The sequence below is a fragment of the Magnolia sinica genome, chromosome 10 (assembly GCF_029962835.1).
Source record: "Magnolia sinica isolate HGM2019 chromosome 10, MsV1, whole genome shotgun sequence".
NCBI classification, from domain to species: domain Eukaryota; kingdom Viridiplantae; phylum Streptophyta; class Magnoliopsida; order Magnoliales; family Magnoliaceae; genus Magnolia; species Magnolia sinica.
Genome location: NC_080582.1, coordinates 50,537,172 through 50,560,141, shown reverse-complemented (window position 1 = coordinate 50,560,141; position 22,970 = coordinate 50,537,172). Strand labels below are relative to the sequence as shown.

Here is a 22,970-nt window from a genome sequence, read left to right as displayed (position 1 = left end):
CAGATGCAAGCTCCTCTTATAAGGTAACCTCAACTTTTACAATGCCCTCCACTACAAAATTCATGCCAAACGCAATCAGCAGTACAAGGACATGACACCAGGGGACGAGGTCTTAATCTTAATCCTTCCCTCAGAAGAGAGAGGCGGGGTGTCGATTGTTATCATTGTGGACAGATGAGGCACTTTTCTAATAAATGTCTGCAAGCCAGGAACCTCCATCACTGCGGTTATGAGGATCTCTACTACTCAGACGACCATGAGTATTACGATGAGCATATCAAGATGGAACAACCTTATGTAGAACCTGCATCACAGCCAAAGGACCCTTCTATTAAAACTGCAGTTGAAGCTGAGAATGAAGGCCCTACTTTTATCATACGCCGCCTTCTTACCACCACCGAGGAAGAGGAAGACTGGCCACGGACCACTGTTTTCTATATGCGGGTAAATTGCTAGGGCAGGTTACGTAATACGACCATTGATGGCGCCAATGCGAACATCGTATTTCAAATGATTGATAAGCTCAAGTTGCCAACTGAAAGGCATCCAAAACCATATAAGGTTGCATGGGTCGACGACACTGTCATTCCCGTGACTCGAAGGTGTTTGGTATCATTTAAAATTGACATATATGAGGATGATATTTGGTGTGAAATAACTCTGATGAATGTCGCCCACATACTTCTCGGTTGACCTTGGCTCTTTGATCGAAAGGTATAAAGCGACCGTGTAGCTAACACGCGTACTTTCCTATGGTGAGGTCATCGTATCCCTCTTTGCCCGTTGCAACCTACGTCACCTCCTTCATCTACACCTTCATCATTAATATTGGTAGCTCTTTCAAACTCTCATTGTCTCACTATGCAGAAGTTCGAAGAAGAGAGCAAGGAAGAAGGCGTAATGTTCGCTCTAGTTACAAAACAGGTGCAACAGCCTGTTATTGACTAGGATGAGCCTATTCCTGATGAAGTCAAATCTATGTTGCATGACGTCCAAGATTTGATTCCCAATGATCTGCCTGAGGAGTTGCCTCTATTGTGAGATATTTAGCACACCATAGATTTGGTTCCTAGAGTGTCCTTACCCAACCTACTAGCATACTGGATGAGTCCTACCGAGCACACCGAGTTGAAGCGTGAGGTTGATGAGTTTTTTAAAAAGTGCTACATTCGAGAGAGCCTAAGCACATGCACGGTGCCATCCCTCCTTACTCCCAAGAAGGATGGAAGTTGGCAGATGAGTGTAGACAGCCGAGTTATTAATAAAATGACAGTGAAGTACCGTTTTCCCATTCCTCAGCCTGATGATATGCTAGTCTCAATGCCAGGTGCTAGCGTCTTTTCCAAAATTGATCTTCGCAATGGATACCACCAAATTCGCATCCGACCTAGTGATGAATGGAAGACGACATTTAAGACAAAAGACGGCCTCTAGAGTGGCTAGTTATGCCATTCGATCTCACAAATGCACCTAGCACTTTCGTGTGCATCATGACATAGTTGTTGTGCCCCTTTATTGGTAAGTTTGTCGTTGTCTGTTTCGACGACATTCTTATCTACAGTACGTCAAGAAACGAGCACCTCAATCACCTACGTCTTATCTTCAGAGTCCTTCGTCGCAAGAGCTTTTGCATCAACTTTTAAAAAGTGTACCTTAATGAGTGCATCGGAGGTTTTCTTAGGGTACATTGTCTCGTCGCAAGGTGTAGAGGTGGACCCCGCCAAGGTGAAAGCCATAGTTGATTGGCCGACACCTACCATTATTTCCGAAGTTTGCAGTTTTCATGGCCTCGCTACATTTTACAATCGTTTTATGTGGAACTTTAGCAGCATCATGGCCCCAATCACTGATCGTATGAAACAAATGGAGTTTCAACAGACAATTGCAGCAACACGAGCATTTCATAGGATCAAACGTAAGATGACCGAAGCTCTAGTCTTGCGCCTTCCAGACTTTGAGAAGGTATTTGAGGTGAGTTGTGACGCATCTAATGTCGCCATTGGTGAATCCAATAGCTTTTTTCAACGTAAAGCTCTCTGATGCGAAGCAACGATTCTCCACTTATGACTTGGAGTTTTATGTCATTGTTCAGACTTTACAGCATTGGAATTTTATGTCCTATACTCTAATCATGAAGCACTCAAGTACTTAAATTCCCAGCAGAAGATGAATGCCTGTCGTTGCAAGTGGAGCGCCTACCTTTAGAACTTTTCTTTTGTCATTCATCACAAGGCTAGCAAGGACAATCAGGTTGCTAATGCATTAAGTTGTCGCGCACATCTATTGTCATCGATGGTAGTCACTATTCCGGGATTCGAAGAGATACAGCGTGAGTATGCTAATGACAAGATTTTCGGGCATATTTATACTGACATTCTTAGTGGAGAGCATGTCAGACACCCACATTTCAGCATTCATGATGGTTATTTGTTCTGGGGAACGCAACTTTGCCAACCCAGTACATCCATCTATGATTATGTTGTGAGAGAATTACATGTCGGTGGGTGTAAAGGACACTTGGGTCGTGATAAGACCCTAACTCTTATTGGAGATAGATACTTTTGGCAATGTATAAAATCGGATGTTGATTTGCCAGTTCTACAGGGTTTGCCAACTCGTTAAGGGTCAAAAGCAAAATAGTGGATTGTATCAACCATTGTCGATCCCACATGCTCCATGGGAAGATCTCAGCATGGACTTCATCCTGGGTTTGCCAAAGACCACTCGGAAAGTTGATTCAATATTTGTGGTAGTTGATTGATTTTCAAAGATGGCTTATTTCATACCTTGCTCGAAAACAGCAGATGCTCTCAAGATCGCAAAATTATTCTTTCGAGACGTAGTTCGTCTTCATGGGCTTCCAAAGACAATTGTGTCTGATCGTGATACTAAGTTCATGAGTTATTTCTAGAAAACTCTTTAGGCAGTGACGAAACCAAGCTTCAGTTCTCTAGTGCCTACTAGCCTCAGACCAATGGTCAGACAGAAGTGGTCAACCGTAGCTTGGACAAATTAGTACGGTGTCTTGTCCGCAATCATATAGGTACTTGTAGTGTTCGAATTATCTCCAATATTATCGAAATATCTCCAATATTATCTTTATCTCCAGCTCCGCAATACCGATAACACTGGTAGTGATATCGATAATGCTAGTAGTATCAGAAATTTCAAGTATTAGCAATGTATCGCTAAGTAACACCAGCGTATCAATATCACAAATGTAATCGCCAATAATTTCAACTATGTAAATTCTAGGTGTCGCTTGTATTGCCAATGCATCAATATCGCCAATATTTTTGGCTATGTAAATTTTAGGTAATGCTTGAATCATAGGTGTATCAACGATATTTCAATAATATCGGCAACGTATTGATATCATCAAAATTTTGTTTATTAGAAAAAATTTTATTTCAATTTTTTTCATGGGCACATGGTTATTTGCAGTGTTCAATTTGTCATTGATAATATTGATAATATTCGATATTATCGACATCGCAACATGCACAATATTGAGACCATAATCTTTCGTTTCTTTTCCAATTGTTGATGATTTCTTAATGAAATATCATGTGTTGTTGATATTTTGCAATATCAATGGATGTTTGGATGGAAGGTTGGGTGGTGAAATAGGCTGGATGGGATGGTTGGATTGATTTCTTACAACATCACATCCTTTAAGGCCTCATTAAATGGGAATTTCATATATGCATTCTTTTTGCAATTTTTTTTTTTAATTTCTAAATATGTACATTTTAACATCTCTTGAAGTTTCGCTGAAAATTCCACCGTTTTTCCCATGTTTCCCCGCATCTCAAGTTATCAACGATATTCTCAACGATATTGATATTGTTTTCATATTCCTAGCCGGCGAAACTTGTAGCGATACTAATACTTCGAACACTAGGTACATGGAACCTAGTAATACCAATGACTGAATTTGCTTATAATAACTCAGTCAACAGGTCAACAAGAATATCACCTTTTGAGGCAATAACAGGTACACAACCGCGTCTCCCAATCAATTTAGCTTCTTCACCCATAGAGTCAAGACCAAGCGCAGAAGCTAATGACTTCATCCGCCATATGCAGTAAGTGCATGACAAAGTTCAACGCAATATCACCACAAGTAATGAGAGTTACAAGTAGCATGCAGATACGAGACGTCGTTTTGTTGAATTTGAGGAAGGCGAGATGGCTATGGCCTGTATTCATCCTGAACGGTTGCCTCCCGGCACGAGGAAGCTCCATCCTCGCAATGCAGGACCATTCAAAATCATAAAGAAGATCAGTGCCAATGCTTATGTTTTAGATCTCCCACCAGATTTACCAATCAGGTCCTACTTTCAATGTGGAAGATCTTTCCATCTATCATGGGCACCATACTGACGATGGTAGTGAAGAACAAGCCATGACACATCCGACTATTTTGCCACCTACAGATAAGATCGTTGATGTTCTCGATGACTAGATTACCTCCACGCGCCAAGGTAGTTACCAGAAGTTCTCGTCCATTGGCAATGACGACCTCTCTCCAATGTTACATGGATCACAGCTACCGACTTCCAGCGTCTGAATCCTGGTCTCTATGAGCAATATCAAGTCATTAACTCGCCGGAGTCGATTTATTTAAAGCAGGGGAGGACTGATGCAAACTAATCTGGGCTACGATCCATGGGTCAGGCCCAAGCCTATTAAATTCAAGCCCAATAGTTGGCCCATCAATAAGGAGGCGCAAGTAATGCAGGGGCATTTTCACACCGGGCTCGAGTGGGGTGGCCTGTGGGATGTAGGGGCACACTCGGGGGGGTGTGTCAGGCGGGTGGCTCATGTGAGGTGGTACCCATGTGATGTAAGGCCCATGAGGGGGGTTCAGCCGAGATCCTAACCCATGGGATGTGGGGCCTGAGCAATGAGATAAAGGGATTAATTCGCCATGCTCTATTAGTTCAAGCGTTTAGAGCAAGTGATTAATTGTCCTGCATCACCAAGCCTCCTATTTAGGTAGTTGCTAGCGAAATCAATCAGCTAGATAAGAATAATCCAATGGTCAATCATTTTCAATGCATTCTTATCTCTTTAATATATTTTTCATATTTGTAAATAAGTCATTGGTTGTCAATGTGATGCAGGACCGATGCATGAACTAAGTAACATATGAGATCAAATAACCGAATTAAGATATTTAACAAAAAGCACAAACATCGCTATATTCATCACAAATATCATGAAAATCAAAAGAAAATCATGCACAATCCTGACCTAAGCTACCAACATCGTAACACAAGATCATTAAATAAAAAGAAACCAGGATCTAATGGATACAGGGATGTCCAATTAGCATAGGGTATAGTCTATTTCAAAATAGGAAACCTAACACAACCTAGGGTGAAAATTAGGGTTTGGCTAATTTGGGAAAGTAGGTAAATTAGGAATTTTAGGTTTAAGGTTAAGGTTTTGGGGATGGAAGAAAGGAGTTTTGATATAATGATGGTGGGAAACCAAAAGGGGCAGGTGGGATTCACACGTGTGGCGTGGGAGGATGAGTTTAGGTCAGGGTTTGGATTGTGGATGGGTATGGGAAAGTAGGGTTTGGGATAAAACGAAGATTTGAGATGGAGAGAAGGAAGAACCTGAAGAAAATACATGGATGGGGAAGAAATGAGGCGATGGTGCAGCGATAGATGGAGACCTCGTACCTCCGTTGATGAAGATTAGCCTTGCACCAATCTTCCTTCCAAATCGCATGGAAGTATCTTCAAATCATATGAAGATGGGAGAAGAAAGCAAAAGTTTTTTTTTTTTTCCACAAAATCCAATGGGAGAGGTCACACGCCACACACACCCCCCCCCCCCCCCTCTTATAGATCCAAGAAGTTTCAAAAATTACAATAATCCCCATCTTGTGAATTTTAACGAAAATAACCCCAGTCTAAATAAAATCAACTAAAACACTATAATGTATCTAAATATAAAATAATCAAAAACTAAATCCTAAAATATGATAAAGTTTAAAACCGATGTGGACGATCAATGACTTGATCATGTGATCCATGCGATCCGATTGCCCGATCGTCACATCCCTCCAATCCAACGGTTAAATCACTCCATAAAGCAGCCCATGTGCATCTTCCCAGTGTGGGGTCTTCCAGATGCTCGCACATGCACACGGGGTCTTCAACACGATCACGGGTACTCGTCTAGCCATAGGAAAATCGATGTGACTCGCCTCCTCTGATACGTACGTAAGAGTGTACGTGACGTGATGTCCTCATCACAATGCCATTATGTTTTTCCATGTATGTACGCCTTAAAAGCCTGTATAAGGGCATGAGACGAGTAGTATAGATGCATCTTGAAATTGAAACAAATCTCTTGAGTTGTTTTCTTTTATTTGTTTGTGTTTTTGTGCTTAAGATTGAAGGTGCCTACGTTTAGGCGGATCTTTCCCATCACCCGGTTGCACCAAAATCTTAGATTTAATATCCGAGGTGCTTTTGAGCAGGAGAGGCTTCAAGACAATCCTTTTGCATCCATATAGAAACGAACACGTATTCGAGTGACCGAACAGTGTTGCATCCCTATCATACAACCAAAGCCTGCCCAAAATGATGTGGCCTATATCCATAGGCAAAACATCACACCACAACGTGTTTGCATAGGAACCAAACTGGATGGGAATGAGACAACGCTAAGAAACCGGAATCAAAGATGCATCAACCCATGAGACTCGATAGGCCCGAGGGTGAGGAACGACTATCATACCTAAGCGGTCCACAGTGCGAGCAGATACCACATTAATGCAACTACCACTATCAATGATCACCTTGCAGTTTTTGCCACCACACTTAGCATAAGTGTGGAAAATTGAATTCCTACACTAATCATCACTTTCTACAATTTGGCTTAAGGCGCGGCTAATAATTGTAAGTGGCACAGTCTCAACTCCTTCAATTTGATTCATGGCTTGTGATTGGACATCTTCCCGAGTGTCGAGGTTCGCCTAAAGGGAGGCTTCAAGCTGATTGATACACGCATTGGTCACGGTTAATTGAGTTGCGGTGGTCTTATTGTGCGCTTCAATAGTCATCAGACGATTGTTGGTAGCGTTAAGGGCCTCAGCAATCTGTTTTAGATTCATAGTGGAATGTAGGCCAAAACCATGTCTTGAACAAGTGGGCATAAGGAGAGAATGATTTGATGATAATAATGTGAAAAAAAGAGGAGAAGATTGAGAGAGGAGGAGAGTTTGGGAAAGATGTTGTGTTAGGCTTGCTTGCCCTAACACACAATATTTTATTATAATAGAGCCTATAGTACACCGCAGGAGGAGAAAAGTGTGCACATGCACTTACACATACAGGGCTACTAACCACATACACAATACACTAGCATTCTCTATACTCCCCCTCAAGTTGGAGCATAGATGTTGATCATGCCCAACTTGCCACGAACACGATAAAGAGCATCTTGACTCAAGGACTTTGTAAGAACATCAGCAAGTTGATCCCCAAATCGAACAAAAGGAGTGACAATTTCCTTAGAAGCTACTTTCTCCCAAATAAAGTGACAGTTGACCTCAATATGCTTGGTTCGCTCGTGGAAAACCGGGTTATGAGCAATATGGATGGCCGCTTGGTTGTCACAGTGAAGAGGAACAGGATCCAAAGGAGGATAGCCAAGTTCTTCAAGAACGTTGCGAAGCCACACGAGCTCACACATCGCATGAGCCAGAGCATAATATTCTGCTTCAGCTGAGGATCGGGCAACAACCGGTTGCTTTTTGCTGTTCCATGTTATAAGATTGCCACCTAGGAAGGTACAGAAGCCGAATGTAGAGCGGCGATCATAAGTATTACCTGCAAAATTAGCATCGGAATAGCCAGAAAGATGAGATGACCATGTAACTGAAAGTGGAGGCCAAGACACGTGGCTGATTTTAGATACCGAAGTATGCAGTAAACAGCCGTGAGATGGGAAGTACGGGGAGTTTGCATGAATTGGCTAACAATGCCCACCGCAAATGAGAGATCTAGGCGAAATGCATTCTTAACATCAAGTTCCTCTGCAAGGTCCCCATAGAGAAATGCATTCTTAACATCAAGTTGAAACAAGGGCCACGATAAATTAACAGCTAAGGAGATCACAACGCGAATCGAACTAAGCTTAGTCAACGAAGAGAATGTCTCGAAGTAATCCACACCATGAGTCTGTGTGTAACCCTTAGCAACAAGACGGGTTTTATAGCGATCAATGGAGCCGTCTGGAAGAAACTTGATCGTATAAACTCATCGACATCCAACAAGTTTATAACCTAAAAGAAGTGGCACAAGGTCCCAAGTATTATTCTTCTCAAGAGCAGACATTTCTTTTATCATCACCTTCGTCCAGTTAGGACTGCAAAGAGCATGTGAGAGAGACCGAGGAATAGTGTGTGATGAAAGGGAAGCTGCAAACGACTGAAAAGACGGTGAAAGATAATCATATGAAACGAAATTACTAATGGGGTGTTGAGTACAAGATCTGATCATTTGCGCAAGGCAATAGGGAGATCTAAACTCGAGATAGGAGAGTCACCTGAGCCAACATCCAAAGTGAGCGGAAGGGTGGATGGCTAAGCGTGTGAAGATTTATCTCAACGATGATACACCTGCAGTCTTAGGCTTACCCAAATCACTAACAGGATGCTTAATGGAGGGGAGAGGAGTTTCCCCATGATCACTAATGGAAAGAGGAAGAGGATAAGAGTCATACTCCCCCTAACTCGCAAGAGGATCACATAGGGATCGGCCTAGAGCTGAGAAAAAAGAAATATCTTCAAAGAAGGCTACATATTTCTTGCGAGTCAATGGGTCAAAACATTTATACCCTTTTCTGACTTCGAGTATACCCTAGAAAGACACATTTAATTGCCCTGGGGTTAAGTTTATCATTACTTCCATCCAAAATTTGAACAAAGCATGTGCAACTAAAAACTTTAGGTGGTAGAGGAAATGGATTATCATGAGGATACAATATAGTAAATGAAAATTTGTAAGACAGGATACGTGAGGGTATACGATTAATAAGAAAAGCAGCAGTTAGAATAGCATCACCCCAAAAATATTTAGGTAGATGCATACCAAGCAGAAGGGTGTAAGCAACTTCAAGAAGGTGACGATTCTTTCGTTCTGCGATACCATTTTGTTAAGGTGTGCGAGCACACTACATCCTAGACAAAATACCATGTTCTTGCAAGAAAGACAGAAAGGCAGTAGACATGTATTCCCCAGAATGAATGGTTTTAATGGAATATTGAAATTGAGTGCACACTTCATGATAAAACACTTTAAACGCATCAAATACTTCACTTTTAGATTTCAAAAGATAAATTCAAGTCATGCGTAAATAATCATCAATAAAGGTAATAAAGTATCTAAATCCAAAAGTGGAGGTAACCGGAGCTGGTCCCCAGAAATCTGAGTGAACCAGAACAAAAGGTTGAGATTTCCTCCCAGAAGAGCTAGGAGGAAACGTAGTACGATGATGTTTAGACAATTCACAAATATCACAGTATAACGGTTTAGTGATAGATAAGGAGGGAAACAAAATTCTCAATCTAACTATTGATGGGTGGCCTAAGCGGCAGTGCCACCGAGTCATGGACTCTCGATCCAGATAAAGGGTACTAGAAGCGGCTATAGGTATATTATCGAAAAGATAAACGCATCCCCACTCATGCCCCCCACCAATCACTCTCTTCGTCTGTAGGTCCTGAAACAAACAATAAGAATGAAAGAAGGTAATGGAACAATTTAATGATTTAGTAAGAGAGCTAACAGACAATAAGTTTAATGGAAAATGAAGCACATGCAAGACTGAGGACAGAGACAAGAAAGAAGAAAAAGGGATGGAACTAATCCCAGAGATGAGAGTTTAGGTTCCATCTACGACTATGACATACTGAGTGAGAGGAGAAGAATAAGAGGAAAAGAATTAAGACTTACTAGTCATATGAGATGAAGCTCCAGAGTCTATGACCCAAGAGGTAGGAGAGGATGACGCAAGAAGAGCAATACCTGAATGGGCCGAAGCTGCGTGAGATGGCTCAGGAATATTAAGAATGTGAAGCCGCATAAGGGCATCATATGCAACCCAAGAAATTATAAGAGACTCCCTTGAAGTAGACTGCTCAGCTATCGGGGTGGAAGACTGTCTCAAGAGCAACCGTGGATGCAACAGAAGCAGCATACGTAGGGCGACCATGTATTGCTAGCAATAATCAACGGTGTGATTAGTTCCACCGCAATGTGAACAAATGTGGGAACCATCACGTCCTCGTCCACGTCCACCACAACCATGAAGACTACGACCGCCACGACTGTGATCTCCCTCGTGGCCTCTACCACGACCACCAAAACCAAAAATGCGCCCTGAACTCAAGGATGGTACCCGAAGGCCAAGAGAGGACTGATCGCCAGTAAGATGTGTCAAAGGCTCGGGTGGCACAAATGAATGAGAAGGAAGAGTAAAGACAGCAGCAGGTTGACACATGGCATAGATTATCATCAATGGGGGAAGAGGATCCTGCATAACAACTTGATCTCGAACATGAAGATAATCAGAATTCAACCTAGCTAGAAACTGCATGATACGAGTATCATCCCGCTACATATGACCATGTTCATGATCCTCTTTACATTTGGAAGGAAAAGGTTGATACATCTAACTCATCCCACATACCCTGAAGCGTCGAATAGTAATCTTTTAATGATCTTGAGTTTTGTTGGAACCGACCAATTTCTCGAATAAGCTGGAATACCCGTGAAAAATTCTAAGATTCCGAGAACATATCATGAAGCTTAATCCAAATGCCTTTAGCCGAGGATAAAAACATCACTGAGTGGCTAATCGAGGAATTCATACTATTCAACAACCATGTAATAACTTGATAATTCTCCTTTGTCCAAAACTTGTAGGTAACATCTGTAAAGCTTGGAGGATCATCCAAAATATACAACTACTTCTCACGGGCTCCTAAGAACACTTTTATAGATTGTGCCCATTGAAGATAGTTGTCAAAATTCAACTTAGTGGAGGTAATCTGCAAGGGGTTGGATTCAAGAGACCCTATGCCAAGAGATGAGGGCCCTTTGTCAGCCTTAGGAGAGTCTAAGAAAGATAAACCTATGCCAAGAGAGGCCCTACACTAAGAAGGATTGATTCAAACAACTCTATCTCACTCAATTCTTCAAGATAATAAGAGATAAACCTCAAACAAATAGCAATCATCAAAAATAACATGAAACTCAGTCAAAAACAGTCCAACCGAGTGAAAAACGGCCCAGTCGCACGTCCGTTTGAGGTTAAAACCCTCTCAAACATTGATCTTAAGTAAAAAAAAAAAAATCCTCCATGGGTAGCTTGGGAGGAAGATTTCAGTACATCTTGAGCAAAGAAACCAAAGAAAAAATTACCAATTTGAAGTAGATCGAAGAAAAACGGAAGATGGGCCCGATTTTCGAATTTCTCTATTTCGCCCAAAATACCATAAAAGGAGGTCCAAAAAATTCTGAAAAAAATCATGATAAATCTTCTAAAATCAAGATCTATCAAACCCCTAAACTTTTAACTCAAACAGAGTCCATGTGTCCGTACAACGCTAACATCAACAAGGTGACGTGTCGCCTCTCAATCTGTTGGATGCGGAATGCTTGGATCTATATTTTAGTACTAAGTAGAGAATGATTTGATGATAATAATGTAAAGAAAAGAGGAGAAGATTGAGAGAGGAGGAGAGTTTGGGAAAGATGTTGTGTTAGGTTTGCTTGCCCTGACACACAATATTTTATTATAGTAGAGCATATAGTACACCACAGGATAAGAGGAAAGTGTGCACATGCACTTATACTAAAAGGGCCACTAACCACATACACAATACACTAGCATTATCTATGGCATACACAAGGACACTCTAAAGGAAACCCTAGGTCCTGGGACAATGTGATGACAATGATAGTACCAACCTGGAGATCATGCTAGACACACTAACCAAAAAAATCCAGCAAGTCGCTATCCTCAAATCTTATATTGAAAATTCAACAAGATAGTAATCCGAGGGTGCCAAACTGAAAATTCAGCACGGGTGTAATTCGAAAATTACAAGCTGAAAATTCACCAATATGACAATCTGGAATTACTATGCCGAAATTTCAGCAATGGTATAAGTGGGGACGCGAACTGAAATTTCAGCAATAAGATACTCCAACAAAAATTCAGCAATATGATCCTATATGCAATCCATACTCTACTAACCCTAGACATGACTCTAACTTAGATGCAACACAAAAATCTTATGCTAAACCTATGGTCTCTGATACCAAATTTGATGCATGACACATGATTTAATGATAGCATGCAACGTGGAGATTATGAAAGAGTCCATAAAGTAATTCAATTAACAAAAGATACTAACCTACCAAGTAATTAAGAGTAAACAATAGGAAATAAAATCTGATTTCACATGCCAGCATGCTAACAAATCACATAAATCAATTAAAACTAGGACCGATGTAAGGATAGAACTTCCAATTTAGCATAGGCACGTTCCACACTCAAGGGACAATTTTGTAGGTTTTATGATTAGTGTTAGGATGGGAAAAATTTGAAATTTGAAGAATTAGGGTTCATTGGAATTGAGAACTTTGGAATTAGTTTTTTTTTTCTAGAAATTGGGGAAAATCTAGGAAAGTTAGGGATTTTAGGTTTAGGGTTAGAGTTTTGGAAATGAAAGAAAGAAGTTTTGATATAAGGATGATGGAAAGCCAAAAGGAGCTAGGTGGGATTTACACGTTTGGCCGTACGGTTACATGTGTTGCGTGGGGTGGATGGGTATATAAGTCAGTTAAGGTTTGGTTTGTGGATGGGTATGAAAAAGTTGGGTTTGGGAGAAGATGAAGATCTGGGATGGGGAGAATAAAGAACCTGAAGAAAATACCTGGATTGAGGAGAAAAGAGAAGATGGTGTGGGGATAGATGGAGACTTCGCACCTCCGTTGATGAAGATTAGCCTTGCACCAATCTCCTTCCAAATCGCATGTATCTTCAAATCGCACGAAGATGGGGAAAAAAAAAAAAAAAAAGCAAGAGCTTTTCTCTTCTTTTTTTTATCACAAAATCCAATAGGGTTGGAACTCCACCCCCCATATGCTTTTATTATTAAAAATTCGGAATTAAAAATTCAGCATAATTACAGCTATGCCACTCACTTAAGTGAAGTGGTCTATCATCCAAAATACGAAAACTAAAACATATATTATCAATCTCAACCATCAAATAACTACTAAAAATAACAAAAAACATAAAGAAAGCAAGATCGTAGTCCGAGGGACCCAAATCTAAAAGATCTAGTGGCTTGATGGCCTGATTGACAAGATCCAACGATCGGATCAACACGAAATAGAAATCCTATTACTAAAATGATTTCCTAAGCAGCCCACATGCATCATCCCAAAGTGGGCTCTTCCTGATGCACGTCCAATGCATGTGGGGTCTTTAAAATGGCCCGACAGGCCCCATTTGGAACTCGTCTCCCATCCACAAAGAAAGCTGCGCTGACGTGGGTGGTCGTCTCTGTCTTCGGTACACCTGTGTAGGTCCTCTGATGTCCCCATCATATTGATACCAAGTGCAATATCGAAAGGGGTAAAATGAAACTAGCATTGTTTTGTCTGAAAAATCCTCAAAAGTTAACAAAAATATTTTCTTTTTTTTTCGCAAAAAAATAATAATAATAATTTCTTCCTAGTACATCGTAAAGTGATTTCAACCAGTCCACTCTAGTTTGTTGGAAGAAAATCTTCGAAATTTCTCCAAAATTGCGATTAGAAGCTTCTTGAGTTCAGATTCTAAAAGGAGTGTATTTTTTTAATATTGGTTCTTTTTTTCATTTTTTATATGTTGAAAACAGTGTCAAATGATAAGAAATCCATAATTCATGTTTTGCATGAAAAATAATGGATTTCGAGCTTCAATTTCAAGATTTGTGGAAGATAGACCAAGTAGCGGAAAATTGGAGAAATCGTAATTTCCCCAATTTTCCCAAATTGGTTATAATCTTAGTGTTCAAACATGAAATCAAACATTTATGTAACCTGATCTACACATTCTTGGCAATTTGGAAATTTTTTAGTAGAAAAAAATAATTTTTAATTAAAAATGTTAAAAAATATTTTTTTTTCAAAATCCACAAGTATATTTCTAGTTTTCTACTTCTTCTTTTGCTTTTAAATGTAATGTTTGTGTTTCCATATATGTTTACTTACAATTATAAATTTTATGAATTGACTTTGAATATAGTTGCATCAGTTCTGCCAAATAGCACATAGATTAGGACCCTATACAAAAGGAACCTATTATGTGAACTTTTTTTTTTTTGTGATTTTTTATTTCTAAGTGTGTATTCATGTCTTTTTTAACAATCCCTAAAGTTCCATTAAAAAATTCCCCATGTTTCCCAACAACAACGATAAATTACACGATACAATTGACATATCCCATGTGATAACTGATATGTATTTGTATCCCAAGGGTGCATTACATTTTTTTTATGACAACGGGGTGTCTCCGCCCCTTTTTAAGGAAGGTGTGATACATTACGCGATAATGATACCGAAAACATTGGTTATGTCTATAATACCGATCATCATTAAAAAAAAAAAATTTAAATGTCAAATCGAGCTGTCAAATGTATTTTTTATGGTATTCATCTTCACAAAAGGGGCATAAGTGTTTTGATCCGGTAACTAAAAGGTGTTAATGTCTCCATGGATGTTAAGTTTTTTTTTTTTTTTAACATTCCATACTTACTTTTCTATAGGTCAAGCACAATTATGTGGTTCTTATTGTTCCTATTCTTAAGTCTGGTCTGATTCTTTCTGTTCCTTTTAAACCTAATAGTCTTAAACATAAGGTTGGTTCTAATTCACAACCGACTAAACATGACTTGAAAGTGTATGAAAGAATGAATTTCCGTACTCTAGTTCTTCGTCATCTCACCATGAAGCATCCACCTTTGACGACAGGTACAAATTGTCTCCATGGATGTTAAGTTTTTTTTTTTTTTTAACATTCCATACTTACTTTTCTATAGGTCAAGCACAATTATGTGGTTCTTATTGTTCCTATTCTCAAGTCTGGTCCAATTCTTTCTGTTCCTTTTAGACCTAATAGTGTTAAACATAAGGTTGGTTCTAATTCACAACTGACTAAACACGACTTGAAAGTGTATGAAAGAATGAATTTTCATACTCTAGTTCTTCCTCATCTCACCACGAAGCATCCACCTTTGACGACAGGTACAAATTGTGTTCTTACTAGCTTGCCTATTTATATTTAGCCATAATTGACTCATCCTTAAATTTGCTTATTGCTATCAATAAGGCCAAAGGACAGTGTACTTCTCATCCTATTGAACATTTTGTTTCTGATCATTCTGTATCCAGTTCACAGCTCCTTTGTTTCTTCCCTTGTGTGTTTTTTTAAACAATGATGATATAATATAAAAAGGCCGATGCCAGAAACTACAAATATACAAATATACAAAAGTACAACCCCCAAATAAAATCCCCTCAAAAGCCAAAATTGAAGATTGAAATATCTAAGCTGCACCCCAATCCTTCATATTAAGAATTGCCATATTGAACACTTTCATTGGTCCACTCATTTTGTTGTTGAAGCAACGCTAATTTCTTTCCCACTATATTGCCCAAAGGGACGCTAAAACGCTTAACCGACACTCCCTTTTCCCTTTTTTCTCTATTCCCCCGTCCTGCCAAGCCAAAAGTTCCTTCTTCGACTTCGGGAACACCCATAGAACCCCGAAAGATTGGAGGAGCAAACCCCACACCTCTCTTGCAAATACGCAGCGAATGAATAAGTGAACCGCAAACGTTTGGGAGATACATGTTTTGCTTCCCAAGATTGTCTATCGTTAGCACTTTGTTCCTGCCTACTAGCCAACCGAAAGCCACCACCTTCAAAGGAGCACTATAGTGCCATGGGAAAGTCGTTGCCGCCACCTCTGCATTTTCGACCGATGCACTTAGGAGACGATAGAATGAACTGAGAAAGAACCAGTCTTAGACTTGAATCATCTCAAGGAGTCTGCTTCTGTAAGAAGAGGAGACAACTTTGATAACAACTCAAGCATAAGCACCAACTCTTCAAATTCCCCATCCAAAAGATTTCTTTTAATACTCGACATCCATGTGACATCCTCTCCACATTTTGAATAACAATTGCTCATCATCTCCCCCTCTTTCCTAGCTAGACTTGCTAAAGATGGAAATCTCTCACACAACAGCCCCTCTCCCACCCATCTATCAACCCAAAATCTAATTATCTTACCATCCCCCAAATGAAGGCCTATACCCTCCCACACCCTCTTTCAAGGACGCCACCCACTTCCACAAATAAGAACATCAATACAAGGATGAAGCCATCGTCCACCACCCCCCTTACTCTACCCCATATTTTTTCACTATTACCTCCCTCCACCCAGCCTCTCCCTCCGACCCAAACCTCCATACCCATTTCCCCAATAGAGCTAGGTTCATCTCCTTGAACCTTGAACCGTTGGTTTACAAACTTCATCCCATTTCATTAGATGGAACTTCTGCTTCCCCCCGACCATTCCCATAAAAAAAAATCCCTTCTTCGTGTCTCCAATGCATTCATAATGGATTTTGGGTACTTGTAAAGAGACATAAAATAGACTGGAAGATTCGACATATATGATTTAATTATGACCAACCTCCCAGCCATAGATAAGTACCTCGAGTGTCATTTAAAGATCTTTCTTTCACACCTTTCAATTACTCCGCCCCACATGTGCTTTGCTGGCCTTCCTATACATAACAGTAGCCCTAAATACGTTGTTGGAAAGGAAGCTTCCCTGCACCCGAGAACTTCTGCAAAAGCACGCACCCTCTCTCTGGAAATGCCTACCTCTAAAATCTCACTTTTGGATATATTAACTTTCAAACCTAAAACCACCTCAAAGCTTACAATAATCTAGCAGAGATCTTTTACAAAAAAAAAACCATCCGCTTGACACAATAAGAGTGTGTCATCCGCATATTGTATATGAGAAATCTAAAAATTTGCATTATCCACCCCAAAACCTTTTACCAATCCCACATGAATCCCTTTATCTAACATTTTATTGATGGCCTCCATCATTATGACAAAAAGGAAAGCGATAAAAGATCGTCTTGTCGCAATCCACAGGAAGCAGCAAAGAAACCTTTTGGCGAGCCATTCACCAATATAGAGAACTTTGCCAAACTTACATATGTCTGAATCCAAAATTGCCATTTTGGGCCGCATCCTAACCTGCCCAACATATAATCTAGGAATGACCAATCCACATGGTCGTAAACTTTTTCCACATCAAGCTTGCACACCATCCCTTCCTCCCCTCCCCTATAGCAAGAGTCAACACATTCATTGGCCAAGAGAGAGCAATCTACAATTTGTCTCCTATCCACAAAGGCCCCTTGCAATTCTGAGATGACATTACCCAGCACTTTCCTGAATCTAGAAGCCAACACATTTGCTAGAATCTTTTATGGACCCCCCAATAGACTAACAGGAAGAAAGTCTTTCAAACATTCTGCTCCTTCCTTTTTCAGAATCAATGCTATAAAAGTAGCTCCGAATTGTGTTGTGACTTGTGATTAAGCCCTTTGTGAAAAATTCTTGCATGAAACCAATGATATCACCTTTCACACATTCCCAAAATTTCTAATAAAATGCTATCAGGAAACCATCTAGCCCAGGAGCCTTATCGCTACCCAAATTTGCCACTGCTTGCTTGATTTCATCTTCAGAAAATGGTAGTTCCAACGAGTTTTCCTCATCAGTAGAAATAGCTTCAAACTGCAAATTGTCGAGCATCGGCCTAATTCCGTCGTCCTTAACAGTAGGTCTTTATAAAACTGGACTGCAAAATTTCTACCCTGGTGTGTTCTTTCATTATTCCTAAAAATATTAAAGAGGCTCTTAATTCTCCTTTATGGCAACAAGATATGGTGGAGGAGATGGTTGCCCTTGAGAAGAATCATACATGGGAGATGATTGATTTAGCAGTTGAGAAGAATCTGATGGATTGCCACTCAATGTCTGCTCTTAAGTATAACAATGATGGTAGTATAGCTCACATTGTAGCCATTGTTCGAAGTATTCCCGATATTATCGAAATATCCCTGATATTATCTGTATCTCCAGCTTGGCGATACCGATAACACTGGCAGTGATACTAGTAGTAATGGTGGTGTAAAAAATTCAAGGTATCGGTGAGGTATCGTATTGTCGATGTATCAATATCGCCAATATTTTTTACTGTGTAAATTTCGGGTGTCGCTTGTATTGCCAATGTATCGATATCACCAATGTATCGCCAATATTTTCGACCGTGTAAATTTTAGTTGTCGCTTGTATCACCAGTGTATCAACGATATTTCGATAATATCGTCATGAATCTATTTATTGAAAAAAAAAATCCATTTCAATTTTTCTTATGGGCGCATGATTGTATGCAATGTTCAATTTTGTTGACGTTAATATCGCGATATTATCGTTATCGCAACATGGGGCGAGACCATAATCTTTCATTTCCTTTCCAGTTGTCGACGATTTCTTGGCAAAATGTCGTGTTGTCGATATTCTGAAATATCCATGGATGTTTGGATGGAAGGTTAGATGGGATGGTTAGATTGATTTCTTATGACAGCACATGCTTTTAGGCCCCCATTAAATAGAAACTTATTATGTATGCATTCTTGTTACAAATTTTTTATTCCTAATATGCAAATATGTGTATTTTAGTATCTCCTGAAGTTTCACTAAAAAATTCCACTGATTTCCCCATGTTTTCCTGCATTTCTAGTTATCGACAATATTATTGGTGATATCAATATTATTTCAATATCCTCGACAAACAAAACTTAGAGATCGTGTGTTGGAAGGGATGGTTGGACTAATTTCTCGAGACTTCGAACATTGTCGACGATTTCTCGATGAAATATCATATTGTCGATATTCTAAAATATTGATGGATGTTTGGATGGAAGTTGGATGGATGGTTGGATGGGATGGCTGGACTAATTTCTTACGACAGCATGTGCTTTTAGGCCCCCATTGAATGAAAACTTATGATGTATGCATTCTTTCTTACAACTTTTTTATTTCTAATATGCAAATTTGTGTATTTTACCATCTCCTGAAGTTTCACTGAAAAATTCCACTGTTTTCTGGCATTTCCAGTTATTGACGATATTATCGGCGATATCGATACTATCTCAATATCCCCCGCCCTACGAAACTTGTAGCGATATCGATACTTCGAACACCTTGTAGCAAAAGAATTTACACAAGCATATGGTGAGGATTATTCTAAGAATTTTTCTCATGTTGCTAAGATGGAGTTGATATACTTGATAATTTCTGCTAATTTGGATTAGCCGTTACACCAATTTGATGTTAAGAGTTTTTTTTTTTTTTATGGTAATCTGACCAAAAGATATTTATATAGTTTTCCCTCTTGGTTTTTTTTTTTTTTTTTTTGGTTGGGGGGGGGGGGTTTGGGGAGACAAAAGGTATGTCATCTTAAAAAGGCAAGTTTAGTGGTGCTTTAAATCATATCCGATTTACTCGCATTCATTTTGACAATTTTGAGTTTGTTAAGCGGTGTGTACAGGGCATCATTATTATAAGTGTGTATGTGGATGATATCATTGTTACGGGTGATGATGTTATTGTAATTTCTTAATTGAAACTCTAAGCACGGTTTTTGACATCAAAGATTTGGGTTCGCTAAAATACTTTCTTGGAATTAAGGTCTCTCGTTCTAAGAAGGGCATCATTTTATCCCAACAAAAATATGCCTTTGATTTATTGACTTCAACTGGTAATCTTGGTGTCTAACCGATTGATTCACCGTTAAAGGTTAATAAGAAACTTTGAGCTTATGATGGAGAGCTTCTTGATGATCCACACATGTAACAATGTTTAGTTGGTCAGTTGATATATTTGATTATTCCTCTCCCACATCTCTCTCATGTACTGAGTTTGGTTAGTCAATTCATGCATGCTCTTCAATCCAATCAGCTTGAGGCAGTTCATCGCATCTTATGCTACATTAATTCTCTAGTATGTGGCATCTTGTTAGTTATCAGTTATCACAATAATCTTAATATTGAAGACTATTCTAAAGTAAATTAGGTAGGTTCACCAGATTATCAATGCTCTGCAATAGGATACTGTACTTTTTCGGAGGCAATCTCGTTAACTAGAAAAATAAAAAGTAGACAATTCTTGCACGATCAGATGTTGAGCTTGAGTATCGTGCTATAGCGAAAACTGCATGTGAAATTTTGTGGTTAAAAAGTTTTGTTGCTAAATTGGGATTTCTAATGAAGATTCCTCTACCTATGTATTGTGGCAATCAAGCTACAATTTATATAGCTTATAAATGTACTTCATGAGCAGACAAAACACATTAAAGCTTATTGTCTATTTATTAGTGAGAAGGTTGTTGCTGGCATTATTTATACTCCCTTTATTATCTTACTAAGGCTCTTACCATTGAAATTGGTCAATGTATTCTTTTTTTTGTAAGGTTAAGTTGGTCGACTTATTGTTGGTAGGTTGGGCATAATTGATATCCATACCTTAAGGAAAGTAGATATTTCTGGACCATGGCCCTTCTCTCCCTAGACCCTAGACCATTCGTTACTCTCATATTACATTTCTTTTTCTTTATTTTTTTACCTCTTTTGCCCTTAGTTCCAAGGGTATTTTATTTAACTTGGGGCATCACTTAATATAAAAAAGAAGGGGGTTGGACATCCAGCCCAAGTTAGAGTTTTTTTTCCTCCCTCCAATAGGCTTTTCTCTCTGGCATGATATAAATACATTTAATTGCATCATTTATGACCAATAGTGCATGGTATTCCCTAAACAATAGAAAAATATTGTGCATAGTTCTTCTATAATCTTTTGAGCCCTAACTGTTTTGTCTTTTAATATCTCCTGAAGTTGCACTAAAAATTCCACCATTTTCTCGATGTTCCCAATGGCTCTCTCAACTAGAGAAACATTCCTGGTATCTCCGATGCTATCGACAATATCAATACATACTTCCACATCCACGCATATGATACACCATACATAACAATAATGATACATAAAACACAAAGACTCTATTTCTTTAACTTACTTGTCCTGCAACAGTTTTAGTATCAAAACACATTTGATCTCCTAGGATAGATTTGAGGTCGGCACACACTCTCAAGGGGGTGATTTATTTAGGACTAAGCATCTGATATAGAGGAAGGCCATTTAGAGGTAATCGGTGGAGAAAGTGGTGAGCATTTACCTCTAAGTAGCCAAAGAAAATATCAAAGTTGGGACATTCCCCTAAGTATGAAGCACCTAAATCGCTAATCCCCTTACATTTTTTGTTTGGCGCAATCTGGATCATGAGTCACTTAAGATCTGGATAGCTATTTTTACCAACTCAATTATGGTTACACTTGTTACTATTGACCGAGTTGTAATTTAAATTTAAACTTAGAATGTCTAGAATTGTACTTTTATCTATGTAATATCAAGAATATACAATAAAATACTGATCATGCATAAAATAAAAAATATTCACCATCTAGTATATAAATTAAATCAAATTATGGAAATATAATTCTACTATGTATACTTGGTAGTATGTAGTAGAGATACACATGATCCTAACCCTGGTCTACCATGTATTTAAGAAAGTAGAACACTGCATACTTGTTCCCATACCACATACTAGAACTCAGGATCTAGGTAACCTTGATGTGAAGAGCACCCAATTCGATGATAGATTTTAAAGTATTCTTTTGTAGAAAAGTATTTCAAAGATGCAGTGTTGTCAGTCTGATGGGCCATGGACATTATTATTCTGGCTAAAGCATGGATGGACACAAGATCAAACGACGTCCAAGAATTGAAGAGGAATACTTATTCAAGGTAGCCATCAAGAAGTTTGTCAAGAAGCCATTCATTCAGAAGATAATAAGTTCCATGACATCTCCAAAAGAATATATACAAGAGGATTGAGGAACAAACCCAAGAAAGAATCAACTGAAATCTGGAGTTCATGGAAAATAAAAAGGAAGTCCATGCTTCCTGATGAGAGAGCTGCTCCTACTATTTTTAATTTTTTTATGCATTTTCAGCAAACTAAAAGCTTATTGACTTCAACTAAGGAACATAAACAATCCATCTATTGTGAATAGTTGAATAAAGGATTTGCATGTCATCTGGCATCAATACAGATTTGAATTGCACTCAACACTGATTATTTTATTGGATCTACTCATCAATCAAGGATTTGCATATGTTTTCTCTGATAAAAATATTTAGTTTTGACAAAAAATGTTTAAAAGAAACTTTTTCTTTGCTTCTTATTTATTTAGAGAAACCATTTAAAAAAGCCTTTTTGCAAAACCAAAAAATAAAATAAAATCTAGCAGAACTATTTTTTGTTACTTTTTATTGCGCAAGTAAACCTCTAGCGTTGAGCACATAGAACAATTTATGGATCACCTGTATTGGTAGTGCTACACCAACTCTTGTTTTTATATCAAGTACGATGCTTGGATTCCCATCCCACTGCACCTCCAACTCCATTGTGATCCCCTCACTTCCATCTTCGAGAATTGTCACTCCTAAAGAACACCACCAATAGTTCATCAACAAAATACCAAGTGCATGTTCCGAAAAACAAAACAATAAAATAAAATAACACCTTAGATCCACATGTAATACTGTGCTTCATTCTCCTATGTCAAAATATAAAAATGATATCTAATAATTGTTACAATATCATCCCTAGTTATTGGAAGAAAAGAACTTTCAGTTACAGGGAAATATCTAGAAAACAAGGAACC

The 22,970-nt window shown here is 38.9% G+C and overlaps 1 protein-coding gene across 2 annotated transcripts in view; it reads right to left on the bottom strand.

The window, feature by feature from the left end:
* Positions 1-22,970, bottom strand: part of LOC131258377 (synaptotagmin-5) — an 86,241-nt gene that overhangs the window by 23,365 nt on the left and 39,906 nt on the right. For both annotated transcript variants that reach the window (XM_058259662.1, XM_058259661.1), the window contains exon 5: positions 22,627-22,748. In XM_058259662.1, the coding sequence (XP_058115645.1) occupies positions 22,627-22,748 (122 nt within the window). The remainder of the gene's footprint in view (positions 1-22,626; positions 22,749-22,970) is intronic.